This window comes from Ornithodoros turicata, chromosome 1 (genome assembly GCF_037126465.1).
Source record: "Ornithodoros turicata isolate Travis chromosome 1, ASM3712646v1, whole genome shotgun sequence".
NCBI classification, from domain to species: domain Eukaryota; kingdom Metazoa; phylum Arthropoda; class Arachnida; order Ixodida; family Argasidae; genus Ornithodoros; species Ornithodoros turicata.
The window spans coordinates 34897847-34913365 of NC_088201.1; the positions used below are offsets into that span (position 1 = coordinate 34897847).

Below are 15519 nucleotides of genomic sequence, written 5' to 3' on the forward strand. Positions count from 1 at the left end.
CGCAAAGATCTTGGGGCTCATTTAGTAAGCGAAGCGAAATAATTATTTTTATTTATTTTTTCCTTGTCACTGTCCGGCACGAAAAACAGACGGAAATGCAACGAAGGTTCATTATATATTCTCTCCCGTGGCCCACAAAGCATGACTGTGCAAGACAGAGAGATGTATACTAAATGGAAGAAGAATCGTGATGCAAATAGCTGAGAATCAGTCTACTAGTAAACGGTACTGGAAGGTGAGCAGAAATGCAATAGCGAAGGAAAACAGGAACAAGAAGTGGAATAGGAGGGAAGAAGTGGTAAAGACGCGCTATCATTGCTGCTATTATGGCATTTTCTCAGGACCTCCAATGATCTTACGACACCCCAAAAATCATACAAAAAAAAGTATTTAAAAAAAACGCCCGAAAAGCCAGCAGATATGAGTTTAACATACACCCCCCCCCCTCCCTCCACCCCGAGATGAAAATCGTGCGCATATCCCTGCTGCTATTGGTTTTAATAAAAGTTCAAGAACTACCTTGACAAACAATCTGTGCAACCTCGTCTACCAACGAACAGTGTGGTTCCACAAAAAGGCACTTTCTACGTGTTTTGTATTTCTGGAATGACGTGTTTCCTTTACTGTCCGCTAGTGGCGCTTACGTACGATCCTCCTCCTATTTATTTTCAACAGCGCTGCTCGGAGTACATGCTCCACTTCGATTCGTCCTCTTTGCGGGGCAACCACGTGACGCTTCTTTTTCCGCAGGGTGGGAGGGAATGGGCGTGCGTATATAGCGTCTTTTTTTCTCGGGGATTTTGTTCTTCCTTTCTTTCTTTCTTTAGCAGTACAGTCTTGCGCAACCCCAGCACCGACTGCGTCGTTTTATCTGGGTGGGTGGACTCCCAACGGCATTAAAAAAATGACAGAGACAGGAGTGGAGAACTTTCGCAAAGAATGATGTAAAAAAATACAAATCACGTGTGTGTATGAGAGAGAGAATGGGATGTGCGTTGAAGGGGAGTTGGGTTGAAGTGCAGACTACCTTTACATTGTGGGTGGGGGTGAGGGGTGCGCTCACAAAATATCTTCTCGAAGCTACACTTCGCAGTCTTTACAGTGCACTGTGAGATCTTGTGACTGGGAAACATAACGCCGTACGTATTCTCGGAACGCACAAATAATGTCGATGGTAGAATCAGGATAAGTAAAATATCGGTCAGGCGCGAAAATAAAGAGGGATGATTTTAGATTTTTTTGTTTAGAGTCGCGTATGACCGTTTCAGTTTTTGCTATTCTTGTCCTGAACCGGTCGCAGTATTTTAACGGAGTACAATACAAACATGCAAGGATTAGACGATGGGTAATCTTCAAAAAGCAGCAGCCTGGGGGGATTTCACAGTCACCATAGAGCGTCTCTACTGCTACGCATAAGGCAAACTACGCTACAGGGATGCACATTATTTAAGGAATTCGCAATAAATTGGCGAGAAATAAAAATAATCACAAGGATATAGACTTAACAAGATGACAAAATATAGTCTCTATAATTGTTGCTGTCGCGAGATTTATAAACGCCGAGAGGAAAGATATCCGCAGCCGTTCTTACGTTGAATAACATTGAGGGGAAATTTGTTTTAAATGAGGATATAACGATCGACGCATTGTGCTTGTATACCTTTTGCCATTCAGAATTTGGTGACGTTATATCGATTCTCAGTTGAAAGCTTCAACAAAGTGATACTCTAGATGAGAGTATGTTAGACAACTCAGTGTCCGTATAGACGATACGGCAGATATGTTTGACGAAGGGCCATGCGTCCCACTGAAGTTTACCATCAAATAACGAACTAAGAGCGAAAAAAAAAACATAAATAAATAGAGGAAACAATGAAAGAAATGTCGATTTCTAGTTTTGCAAACGAGGAGAGCGAGCACAGCACCTCTTTTCATTTTCTTTTTTCTTAAAAAAGTAGAGGGGGAAATACCACGGACGATGCAACAGGTTAGAGGAAACGAATGGTACGCAGTTATAACTAAGATAACCTTCACGCGCAGATGGGCACCCGCGTCACTAGCATTTGAAAGGCGCCGAGAGTGTCACCCCTACATGATGAACCTACTAGTCCACACAGTATAAATACGGTTGCTAGGGTGTAGTTATCTATTCATCCCTGTAAAAATAAAGGAGGCACAAATTGAAATGAATGCTCATCCTCGGCCGTTGCTGAGGTACGGCACAATACTTCGCCGCGGTGCCACAGCGCAGAAAAATGCTTCACCAGGTGCCCTCACTTTGCGACGTCACTGCAGCTTGAATTACTGATGAGCGATTTGAATTTTGGATAATGAATATCGTGGAGCGTACCACTCGCGAGAGCGTGTTCTCGGCACACTCCTTGAAGCCGGCTTCACCCCGTGGACGCGCTTCCGTTGCCATCTAGAGGTAGGGGATGGAAGATACCCACGGCACTTACCTATGGCGGTTATTACGAAGGCGGAAAGATCCACCTGATAGACATTTTATAATGATTTTTGTTTTTGTTTTTAGGATCGTTTCGGGGAAATTGATGAATGGCTTCGGCTAGTTACTTGAACCGCATTCATACTGCACAACAGCAATGGCTCAGAATCATGGTCGCTGGACTCATTCTGTACCTTGCTGTACCCTGTCTCATTCCCAAATGGACACGGGGTGAGTATGCGCCCAGGGCTGACTTCAGGAGGAATTTTCCGGAAAGGCTGCTGGGTCCTAGGAACCAGTAGCGTAGCCAGAAAAATATTTCGGAAGGGGTTGGACGGGAACTTTACGTGGGAGAGTGAGTTTCACCCTCGCTCTCCCTCTTCCAAATTCATTCCTAAAGGAACGATTTCTGGGGGGGGGGGGGGGGTCCCCTCGTCTCCGCCACTACTGGGAACTCAATGGAAACCTGAGCTGCCTGAGACAGCACAGCCTGTGGTGCTACCATCTATACCAGTGGTGTAGCCAGGGGGGTTCAAACCCCTCCCGAAACCGTACCTTTGGTAGTGCATTTGGGAGAGGGAAACGAGGGCGAAATCCTCCTCCCCCATGTGAAGTTCCCATCGAACCCCTCCCGAAATATTTTTTCTGGCTACGCTACTGACCTATCCAGCCCACCACCTCCCATGCTTTAGCATGACGTTGGGGCTAGCACCAACAAGCGGGTGATTTATTCAGTTTGTCAGGCCGCGTTAAGGGATTCACAAGGGAAGGTTAAAATGCATGGTAAGTATCACGATCATTGTCTTTAAATGACCGCTTAAATTCCACGCGTGATGTACTCGTTACAGCGAGGCTATTATTTTGGCAGGATTTTACAAAGATTATGAATGCAATGCAATGCAATCATGACAAGAAATGATAAGATTGCCGATGCAACTTCGGGTGAAAACGACGAAGATTCAAGAATGTCCATGGAAAGCTTCGAGATCGAATCAAGGCCAGAAAGTGTGAGGCAGAAGAGGAAGAAGGTCAAGAGATAATGACAGTTATTATTAGCCCCTGCCGCCAGAACAGGACTTCTGAGACAGAAAGGCTCGGAATATTAATCCCGCATGGATAGCTTAGAAAGCAGGTAAATCGCTTAACAGTGAATAACGACTATAAACATGCTGTAAACAGAAAAGAACGGTAAATAGCTAAGCCGTCGGATGCATTGTCTCGGGCAGAGTACAAATAAATTCAGCTCTACAGCCAAATCCAAAGCAGGTTTCTTGATGGCCAACAAAATTGTGGAAGGAATCGTGGTGACTGGGTGTGCAATCTCAGCATTCCGGCACACGATCTTTACAACTTCCTTCTCCTTTACACTCATTAGCTTTTCATTGATACTCCGTAGATGCAGGGGAGTTCCAGTACCACTATACCTACACTTTTCTCAATTTTGGGGTAAAATTTCTTGACGCCAAGTGTTAGTAATTTCAAGCAGTACTTATTTTACCAGGTAGTTCGGAGAATAATGGCCGAATGAGAGGGTTAAAAGTGAAATAGAATTACAATACAGTACACAGCCATGCTTCATTCTAATTTATTCAGCAGATTAGAAACCAGTCAGTTGATAACTAATTCAGTAAGAGTCTGAAAGAAACCATGGCTTCCTCGAAAATACCGGTATACATTTTTCTTCTAACATATCCTTTCTATTGCTGAAGATCTTGCCCTTTAAGCTGTTTTTCAGATGCATGAAATGGTAGTGGGGTGGCAGATCCGGGGAGCATGCAGGATGCAGTAGGGTGGTGCGTACCGCAGTTCGTGAAGCCTCTGTTCTGTCACTTTTGACTTCCGGGTTTCACGGAGGATGGCTGTTTGTCACAAAACTTCTGGCGCACTCGCACAATTTATTCACAAGTTAACATGGATACATCGTTCTCTTTCGCGCGTTTTCCGACAGTGATGCGAGGGTGTGCATCCACAAAGACTGTGGCCATAAGGAGGACAGATAGTCGTCGTCGGCACTCATCTTGTAGACTCTTGTCTCGGGAATTTGAGAAACCGCCGAGGAACAGTACGTCCAGATGTCCCCATGCCTCGAGCATACTGCAATACGTTTGTGTGCCGCATTACGACCCAGTCTAAACTCATGAAGCAGACACCCACAGATCAATCGTCGAAGATGTTGTACAGGCCACCCTTGCACGGCTAGGAGGAACTGTAGCTCAACTTCTTATGTAACTTCTAACGTATCATATATTATATGGCACTGAAATTACTCTGGTACTCTAGCGTTATGGGCAAGGTGAATGTGACATCTCAGAATATCGGCCATTGTTTTTTTGAACTACACCTACTTTGACACATCGTTGTAGCTTAGGTCTTTATTGTCCTGCGCTATTTTTACGAATATAGTACGTCTGCGAAGTCGTGTGATGTCGAGACATCTCCTGCAACCACCGCCAGTTTCGGGTAATTGCGTTCCGTCGACTTCTTAACGGTTACTATGCTTGTTGTTGTCTATGGTGCAACAAAAGGGTGGCGAGCAGAGACAGAATTTCTCCTGAGAACGGGAAAAGTAAGAAACTATAAACATTTTATCTCACCAATGTAGTACCGACGACGAATTGCACTTATTACCGGTTGAATCGCCACCTAAGCATACAATTACTCAAGCACAAGAATATCCTTTGTAGTCATACCGTGAACAAGAGCGGTGTCACCGAAATCATTGCCGGGAAACTCGTCAAGAGACTGATGGGCAACGCGTCCGGTGCTCTTGGCTGCATCGTCCTGCCTTCCCTGGAATGCTCCAGTGCTCAAGTGAGCTCCGCTCGGTTGAAGGGTCTCGACAAGTTCAAACTGCACCCAGATGCACCTGTTCGCGTTGTCTTCACGGAGCGACACATGCTACTTAGCGTTCCGCTTCAGGTGAGATTTTCCGTAAACCGTTTATGACGTGGCATTGGAAGTACCCACCGCACCCAATCAACGAATAAGATTCTGAGTCACACACACTACCATTGGTTCCGGCAGAAACAATACCTTCACGTTGACGTTACAAACAGTCTACTAAAACTGCCGATTTCGTTCTTCTATATCCACACCAGGACTTATTTTGCTAACGGAATCCTCTTGGGATTTGATAGCAGAAACAATACGCGCTCTCACACTACGATGAACGGCGTCAAAACTGAAGAAACGAAAGTTTCAAGCGAACTCATCTGCAATAACATATACAGAGCGCTTTTTTTTAGCCTTTACAGAATTTTTATAAAGCTATGAGAGGAGTATAGATGTCGTTTTTGCAGTTGAGTTCTACGGCCAGGCGAAGAGAGTATGCAACTACAAGATGACTAATTACCTAAAATTCATTAATTAACTCTTCAATTAGGGGATTTCGGGCAAAAGCGATATAGCAGATTGAGAGACTATCCTCGTTGAACGCCATTCCACGTTTTAAAAAATCCTAAAGCACGCACGTGCGGTAAAATATCCATCCCCGAATTTTGATATGCAAATGAGCCGAAACCGAAACCGCGGCGACCGGGAACGCATGGAGTAGAGCGCTCATTTCACATCAGAGGGCCACGTGATTTGGAGCGATGGAGGTGATTGGAGTTGGTGCCGCTCAGCTGGCCAGATCAACCGCTTTCCGGCCCAGATAAGCTTCCGTCGGCGAGGGTAATGCGCCCCTAAGGCACGTTTTTCATTTTTTTTTTTTTTCTTTCTCGTTTCGGCTCATTTGCATACCGAAATTCACCGATGGATAGTTGACGGCACGCGCTCTTTTCTTGATTTTTAAAAGACAGAATGGATTTCAACGAGGATTGTCTTCTGTTCTGCTATCTCGCTTTGGCCTGCTTTTGTTCTGCTTGTTTGCGAACTGTTCTGCTCCTTTGAAAATGATATCGTTATTGGAATAACACATGACAGGCGAAAACATGGCTGACAGCTCCATGTAAGGCAGCGGGGTTGCTATTGGTTGATACAGGCGTCCACTGCTTCACGGAAAGGACATATCTTTTACAATGCTTTGTAATTTGTAATACATCCTAATTCTCTAATCATTGCTATTGTTTAAACTCCGTGTCATAAAAACACTGATTTCCCCAGAAATTCACCGCTGGGGGGGTGCCGAGCTTTCAAGGTGGGGGGGGGGGGTTGCAAAAATGCATGGAGGATGTACACGCCCCCCCCCCCCCCCCTGAGGAGGGGGGAGTGTAGAGAAATCCCTAATCCGTGTTCCAGTTTTCCGTGTGACAAAATTTTACTGCCTAGATACCTGCCTTTTTCTGTTTGATTGCGTATAATTCCGAACCCTAGGTATATTTGAAGAAACAGGTAATTTGTGCAGGTCAAAAATGCCAAGTTCACGGGAAAATACATGAAGCTGCGGAAGCCTGCTCTTGTTCAAGGAAAGTTTTCTGGTCGTTTGAGAAATCTCCGTATAGACGCTCAGATTGCTATTGGTGGGAACCATCCTAAACTCAAAGCTCTTGACGTAAGTACAAAGTCGTCCTCAAGAGGGTATTCCTACTTACAAAAGGTAGTACTACACAATCATCAGTGGCATAGCAAGACCTCAGAGTTAGCATGCTTCGCGTTTACTGTTTTTGGCTGTTGCTGATTGTGTCGTGCCCGTTCCGCAACATTCACACACTGTAATATGCGAATATAGTTCAACGTTGACCTGGACTCTTTGTTGTAGCTCTGCATGTTCTCTATTTTGACGTATATTGCATCGTATGTTCTGACTGCGACGAAGCTTGTACAGCTTACACCCATGGACGTCTCACGAACGTTGCTGCTCACTCACGCCTGCAGCTGTCAACGCGATTCATGCGCTGTGCATTATGGGAAGTGTGACATCTGCAGAGATGTCGTTCAGGGTGGCGAAGTGCCCTATTATTAAATTTCTCGTGAAGGAGAAAACGAAGCCCCGACTGAAATTGTGTATAGTTGTAAAATGGTGTCAAAGGGATGTGTTACAATCGGTGCAGCATAGTTTCACTTATTTCAGGCAGTATGGAGACAACCATACGTGAGCCCCTGCTGCACAGAAACGTATGCGCAAGTTGGGTGCGAAAGGCGTGCCCAACGTGCACAGGACATCGATATGTTTGAAAATACCATTCGTCATACCGACAGCAGTGTGTTTTACGCAGAGTTCGAGGTAACTCATTACTGTAACTAAGTACCTTTTTTGGTAACTTAACTCGTTACTTTTGCGCCGTGTTAGCTTTCGGAGGAAATCGTTTCTTTTTCAGGTAACTTTGCCAAAGTAACTTAAGCTAAGTTCCAAGTTACTTTTAATTCGCTTTTCACGCACGTCCACATATTTTCTTGCTTTCTCTCCGGTTCTTTCATGGCATTTTGTGCCATAAAACGTCATATTAAATCAATGACTGTATTCTATTCAAGAAGTAAGAACCGCTGCCATTGAAATGAAGCTGAACCATTGTGCGCCCACAGGGAGTAAGATGCAAAGCGTTCGAATTGTTGGACATAAATGAAAACGATCTAAGCGTGTTGCACTCCTCCGCAGGCAACTCAAGGTCGAACTCAACTGCTCACGCGCGCTGCACCTGTGTAGTGCTATTTTGTGTCTGAAGTAACTTGGAAGTAACTCGTTCTTCTTTTTTTTTTAAGTAACTCCGTAACTGCGAGTTACATTTCAGGCTGAAGAACTTTGTTATTAACTTGGTTACATTTTTCACACGGTAACTTAACTCGTAACGAGTTCTTTTTGACGGGTAACTTCTCGATCTATGGTTTTACGGTGGCTGCAGAACCAACGTACCCCATTCCCTTTCCACGGCTAGGGTACAGCCGTAGAGGTGGGACAGTACGTTGATATCTGAAAGTGGAGTAAAAAAGAGAAAAACCCGTACTATGAGCATTGTACTCCTGCCAGTTCTTTCGTACAATGAAAAGTCTAGGTCAACCTTAAACTGAACTCTTGGACTTGTATGATCCTCATGGGGTGCGCTGTGTTGAGATATGAGATGCAGGCGGGGAGTTTGTGCTCCCCCCCCCCCCCCCCCCCCCCGGCTAGCTAGAGCCCGTGCCCTCTCTACTGAAGCAAATTAGCCATCCTTGCTCAAAAATGCTGTCTTAGAAACATTTGGATGTAACTGGAGCTTCCGCATTATGGTCCTTATACTAACACCTCGTATCAATGACATAACTTTCCCCTGGCGGTTATCATATTACACAGTACCATCTCGTTTAAAATGTGCGGTGAAAACCATAATGTAACGAAGAACTATTATCTGTGGACTACAGGTACTGAAGCTGGAGGGATTGGAACTCATTTCTGCCAAAGGGATGACATTACTTTTGAACTGGTTTCTGCTGGACCTAATTGATGACTTCATCAACAAAAATCAGAATCTACTTTTTCAGACCATCAGAGAAGCTTTATGGACCGCTTTTGCCAAGCACATGATGAATGTATTGCCATTGTTGGATGTACAGTACCTATGCAGAAAACAAAAATCACGTGATCTAAAGCAAGCTCATCAGAAAGGATGAAGATGTTATCCCCTTTACATAAAACATGGAAGTCTTAACACTATAGGAAAATTTACTGGAAACGCCGCATGTTGCATCATGGCTACAACAATCTTACTGCATGCGTTAGCTCTTTAAAGGCACTGCCAAATTACTGTACAAATGTATTCTCGCTTTTAACCTAAAGGGAAGAAAAATGCCAATGACAGCTAATAAAAAATGTTGACAGGCTTTGCTTGAAACTAGATCAGTTCTCATGAACTGTAATGGCAGACCTGTGCTAACGACGCTAATACATGCATAAACAATTAAGCATATTTCAATTCGAGGTCTCGACATATTGTCAGGGGTACCTTCAAAGTTATACCTCCCACTACGAAAAATTTATTACGCTTCAGTTATGCATATACGATAGGTTTGACACGGTAAAAACAAGGTCTCAATCCAACTGTTAGGATAGGAATATTATTTTCAAGCGATTCAATGCAAGCTCCTAATAATCAATTTCACAAGTAAACAGTGAAATTCTGCAGAACAGTGAACTGCAAAACAGACTTATACGTGCCCTACGCAGCAAAGGGAAAAAAGAACATGTTTGGTAGAACTTCAGAAGTCGTAATGGTCTTCCCACTGATAATGCCATTCCAAAATATAAGTATCTGTCACCTACTTGCAGAAAAGGTACACCATGAGCATGTGATGATGGGTCTAGGCGAAGCATGTGGTTATACTGAGACATTCTGTTTCTGTGTAGTCCGTTCTTGTCTTCATTGCATGCTTATACATGTCTCATGAACATGCTCATAGGAAATCTTGGAAAAAGTGTCCATAAACGGACAAGTGCATCATGAGGGGTAGATACAAACCCCTACCCCAATCCAGAAACAGGTCTTGCACCATCGACCTGCTTGGAGCAATTTTTCTGAAATCCACATGGTATTGCTATTTTCTAACAGTAATGACATCTTTGCATCTCAGCTCCACCTCAGTAAGATCATGAGGCGCAAGGATTAAGAGCACCACCATGTAAGCATGCAGTATGCTTTTAGCTATTTTACCACAACATTCTTGCCGAAAGTAATGTAGAGCAGAAGCAGAATGGCATGGCAGGGTTTCAGACAAGTGCTCACCCTGGTTCCTCCCCACCAACAATATTAAGGGGGCCATGATAATTTTCTGCAATGCTTTAGGCATCTAAATAAACCTATTCTGAATTTGCAGACTGAATCACACTTTGTTTTGCAGTACCCAAATTTTGAAATTTGTAGCAAAATATATTTTTCTACATCTAGCTTAATTTAACAGTCATGCATAACATAATGTTTAACACTCTGCATGCACTGGAAGCATCTGCATGCATAGGGCACCCGGCGGACACTCAACAGTTGTCATGTTGAGGGGCGGATCCAGGATTTTTCTGGGGGGGGTCCTGCCTTCGAAACCATGCTATTATACTACCAAGGTCAACTGATACTCTTTAACGACTGAAATTGAGGGGGGTCAGGACATCCCCCCCCCCCCCCCCCCCACACCTAAATCCGCCCCTGGTTATGTTGCAACTTCGTGCAAGCCTGGCACTTGAGTGTGGGGTCTAAGGTGGTTGCCTTGGCCAACGTACCACTTATGCTGGACCTGTGTAGAAGGTAATGGTTGCGCTATTCAATACCATATTAAAAACGAATCAAAAGCACAAGATGACGACACCTAAAGCTACACATACGACCTTCCCTCTCATCATGATAAATGCATGATGGGAGTTAGGTGGACAGAACAAAATAACGAGTTACAACTTGCACAAGGCAATCCATTCTGCTCAGTTTAATGAAGAAGCAGAATTACATAGTTGCTTGCAAACTCAGGCCCTTCTATTTACAGACTAGAGCAAATAGCACAGGAGGAAAAGAAATGGCAGTCAGTAGAAATCAGGCCTAGTAATTTGCGAGAAAATCAGTGACCATCTTCTTCAGCTTGGCATCAGTTGCCTCACTGATTTGGCCTTCCTGAGCAATAGTGGTAAGGAGGTCCCTGTGTGCTGAACGAATGTGTTGCAGGAATTCTTTCTCAAACTCGTTGATCTGGGTTGGGTCAAGCTTGTCTAGGTAGCCACGAACACCGGTGTAGATGACTGCAACCTGGTCCTCAATTGCCATGGGTACGTACTGACCTTGCTTTAGCAGCTCTGTAAGACGGACGCCTCTGCTGAGTAGCTGCTGTGTAGCTGCATCCAAGTCTGATCCGAATTGTGCAAAGGCAGCTACTTCTCGGTACTGTGCCAGCTCCAACTTCATGGTACCTGCAACCTGCTTCATTGCCTTTGTCTGGGCAGCTGAGCCTACGCGGCTTACAGAGAGACCGACGTTAATGGCTGGCCGGATGCCCTTGTAGAAGAGTTCAGTTTCCAAAAAGATTTGGCCATCAGTGATGGAGATGACATTGGTCGGAATGTAGGCGGACACATCTCCAGCTTGGGTTTCAATGACTGGCAACGCTGTTAGAGAGCCGCCACCGAAATTGTCGTTCATTTTGGCTGCTCGCTCCAGAAGACGGGAGTGGAGGTAGAAGACATCGCCAGGGTAAGCTTCACGGCCAGGGGGACGACGCAGCAGCAGCGACATTTGACGGTAGGCAACGGCCTGTTTCGACAAATCGTCGTAGATGATGAGTGCGTGCATACCGTTGTCCCGGAAATATTCACCCATGGCACAGCCAGAGTATGGCGCGAGGTATTGCAGCGGGGCGGCGTCGGACGCGGTAGCACTTACAATGATCGTGTACTTCATGGCATCGGCTGCTGCGAGCCTCTTGAGAATTTGGGCAACTGTACTTCTCTTCTGTCCAATAGCAACATAGATACAATACAGCTTCTTTTTCTCGTCCGTTCCGTCATTAAATCTCTTCTGATTAATGATCGTATCAATGGCAATAGCGGTTTTTCCAGTCTGCCTGTCTCCAATAATGAGTTCTCGCTGTCCACGGCCAATGGGTACCAAGCTGTCTACAGCTTTCATACCAGTGAGCATAGGCTCCTTCACAGATATACGAGGTATGATACCTGGGGCCTTGACGCCCACACGGGCACGGTTTTTGCATGCAACTGGTCCTTTTCCATCAATGGGAATACCCAAAGCGTCGACCACGCGGCCGAGCATTTCAGGTCCCACGGGAACGTCTACGATAGCTCCAGTACGTTTTACAATATCTCCCTCCTTGATCAGCTTGTCGTTACCAAATACGACAATACCAACGTTATCAGGTTCCAAGTTAAGGGCCATACCTTTGAGGCCACTGGAGAATTCCACCATTTCTTCGGCTTGGATGTTCTTGAGACCGTATACACGTGCAATACCATCGCCGATGCTTAGTACGCGGCCTGTTTCTTCCAAATTTGCAGTAGTAGCCTGCCCCAGAATACGTTCTTCAAGAATGGAGGACACCTCGGCGGAGCCGGCGCCCGCTTGGGAACATGGCGATGTAGTGAGCTTTCGGAGTGCGATCAGGCTCGCCGCTTCGTGCTTCGGAACAAGCTTCGTTACAGTTTTCGGAAACTGCTTGGCCAAGCAGGTTGCAATTCGTCTTGATACAAACGCCATGATCGCTCAGGTTAGCACCTCTCGACACGCTAGCAGAACGGCGAATATTTGTCCTCAGTTCACCTTCCCTAAAGCAGCAAGAGGACGTGACCTTCCCGCCGCGACGGTTGCCAGACCACACATCGGATCTCCGACGCGGGCGCGCGGTACAGGCACAGAAAAAACCGCGCGCGCCGCCTATACCACATATGCAACGTGCTTGACATGAAAGTGAACGCTTTAACATTTGTTCCGAAAGTGCACAAGCCAAACGGTTATTGATAATCTGATCCCCCTAATCTTCACGGAGGCAGTGCAGGAAATGTTTTGCATGCGGCATTAGATGCGAACTGTGCAACAGGACTTGTGGCTCATACGGCCGACATTAGGAAAAGCAGGAAAAGAAAACCAATCGAAGAACAACTTTTATATTTCGGTGCGAATGTCCCTATGAAGAAAAGATAATCTAACAATCCTACAACACAAAACGTATGAAGAGCAATCTCAAGTTGCCGACGAAAGCGATTATGAAGAAAAAAAGAAAAAAGGAAAAGAAAAGACTGTTTAGAGCATCTATTTAATATACGAAAAACTAGACTTTGCTGCACTTCTGCACCTAAAGAAGTGCAGTCTACTATACAACGTCTAGTTTTTATTTTTATTTTTTGTATATTAACTAGATGCTTTCGACCGCCTTGTTTTTTTATATTTTGAATTCTGCAACACCTGTAAAGACGAAGTAGCTGATTAACTGTGCCACCGAACAAATAACTGAAAAATCTTAGGCGGCTGATTTTGAAATTTTGCTATGACGAGGTCACTGATCTCTATAGTATAGGCTGGATCGCGCATTGGGTGCTCCTCAGCGTGGTCACCGGCCGCCATATTGGTGGGCCCATCGCATCCTGTCGTCTGCATTTAGTTCAAGCGGTGCTGCCCGTATTTTTTTAAATTTCTTTTAAATTAAAGGGCATGTCATGCCAGTTTGTTGCAGCTTTGAGTACACTTCACGCGGACAGAGAAAGAGGGATAATTTTTCGCAGGTAAGCTCTTTATTTTGAAGAAAAATCTGTTTATTCGTATCGCGTGCATCTGACAACTCGGACTTGTTTGCACTTCGCTGGTGCCATTGCGTACTAAGAAAGTATGTGTGACTGCTCCTACAGATCTCAAGACCATGTATTATCTATAAACAATGCGCTTGTGCTCGCAGGTTCACCTCACAGTCACTCAGCTGTGCCGAAGAACCGGATGCAGAACGTACGCCAATATGCCAATTTGTTCCACTGTTCTTTTAATCTGTGAGGTACGGTGGAAGCAAATAAACTGCTGTGTTAATCTCGTATGTGCAGTCGCTCCTACAGCGTGTGTGATAAGTCATGCATGTCCATGCTCTTCGTGCACAGCACTTCGAATTTCTGTAATGAAATACGCTGACAGCTGAACAACTACAAAGCATTTGTGACAATAACGTTATTTTAAGATGAGGAATAGGGAGTTTCATCGCCAGGTTCTATACTCCACCTCATTGCTGGTGGCGATGTGGTGAATAAAATAACGAGCCCGTTCAGAATAAGGATCGAGGTCTTATTGTAGCACACACACACACACACGCACAGACACTCGTAGAACATGGAATGGAAAAAGTCAAACGAGAACCGTACCATACCAAATCACATAATAACGAACGAGAACCGCGGAACCCCACACGAAAACCGAACAACAAACGAAAACAAACAAAAAATATAGAAACGGAGGTACCTTACAATAACAGACAGTGTGAAACCTTTCTGAGTAAAAATAATTAACTTTATAGGTTGACATTCACCAAATTCATCTTCATGCGTACGCGCCCTGTGCACGACAGTTACGACCCCCTATTCGGAATACATGCAGCGGAGAAGAAAAAGAAGGCAATTACCATTAAAAACTAGAGGAAAACGGCTGAAGCACGTTTGGAATACATCAGCACACTGATTCCTAAAAAAGATGCGTGCTAATCAGCAATGAGGAGCGTTTAAAGCGCAATAAATACTCCAAATCAAATCGCTTCCCATTGTTTCCAATGGGAGCAGCCGGCGCCAGTGGGCCCTCCAACATGGCGGCCGATTGGCGCACCTCTCTCACACGAGCCCCTCTCCTATGCGCGATCCAGCCATTATACATAGAGATCAGTGAACGAGATCGTTGTCCTCTCGAGACCCTCTCTCTGTCGCGCTATCAGTGAGGGAGAGAGCGAAGACACAGACATGTTTTGATCAAACGACAAAAGGAACTCGTTACCAGTTAAGTTCCCGAGTCACTAACGAAGTTACAGGGAAGAAACGTTAGGGGGGAGGGGTGTCCCAAAGAATTTGAGGGGGTGTTGGAAGGGGTGTTGGTCTGGGTAAATCACTGGCGTCATGTTGCTCGGGGGGGGGGGGGGGGGCTTTATTCGGCTTGAGTCGACTTCATGAGGAATTTTGCCTATACATTTTCATTATAGTCTCGGAGGAAAACCGAGGAAAAACACAGCATGGCCATGATTCGAACCCGGGTCACCTCCCAGACGTGAGACGACAGCCAGAAGAAGGCGACGAGTAATGGTAGATAAATGAAATTATTTTGAGAAGCTCTGACTTTACACTCTCAAACCCAAGAAGGGCTGAGCAGTTAGTAAAACTAAGCGCAAATAATTCCTTCCAGTTCAATAGCTCTGTCCCACTACTTTCTTCTTTCCGGTTGTAAACAGCTGAGAGTCACAGTTCCTTCCGGGTATAACGTACAGAAGAAGAAGAATAAAATAAGGATCGAGCTTGCACTTTCCGCCAGGATCAGTGTGTACGGATCAAGTTTCATATTTGCAATCTTATTCATTTTTCTTTCTTTCGTCTGCATGCCTCACGCGGTATTTAGAGGAAGAGAAAAAGTTCCCGTACGAAGTATAACCAGCAATGCATGACAACTATACACCGGCCACTACAGCCTTATTGCCATATTTTGGACGGGAATCAAAGTTTC

The 15519-nt window shown here is 45.0% G+C and overlaps 2 protein-coding genes across 4 annotated transcripts; one reads left to right on the forward strand and one right to left on the reverse strand.

The window, feature by feature from the left end:
- Positions 1 to 1112: 1112 nt before the first annotated feature.
- On the forward strand, positions 1113 to 9181 carry LOC135377974 (uncharacterized). 3 transcript variants are annotated; one of them, XM_064610762.1, is made up of 4 exons: positions 1113 to 1139; positions 5131 to 5365; positions 6792 to 6938; positions 8723 to 9181. In XM_064610762.1, exons 2-4 carry the CDS (start codon positions 5192 to 5194, stop codon positions 8969 to 8971), a joined length of 570 nt encoding a protein of 189 aa, XP_064466832.1. In that variant the 5' UTR covers positions 1113 to 1139; positions 5131 to 5191; the 3' UTR covers positions 8972 to 9181. The 3 variants fall into 3 exon arrangements, with proteins under 3 accessions (XP_064466832.1, XP_064466830.1, XP_064466831.1); XM_064610760.1 differs by lacking the exon at positions 1113 to 1139 and adding an exon at positions 2601 to 2677; XM_064610761.1 differs by lacking the exon at positions 1113 to 1139 and adding an exon at positions 3374 to 3578.
- A 1572-nt stretch (positions 9182 to 10753) lies between these two features.
- On the reverse strand, positions 10754 to 12659 carry LOC135377973 (ATP synthase subunit alpha, mitochondrial-like). Its single transcript, XM_064610759.1, has one exon. It carries the CDS (start codon positions 12538 to 12540, stop codon positions 10879 to 10881), a length of 1662 nt encoding a protein of 553 aa, XP_064466829.1. The 5' UTR covers positions 12541 to 12659; the 3' UTR covers positions 10754 to 10878.
- Positions 12660 to 15519: the final 2860 nt, after the last annotated feature.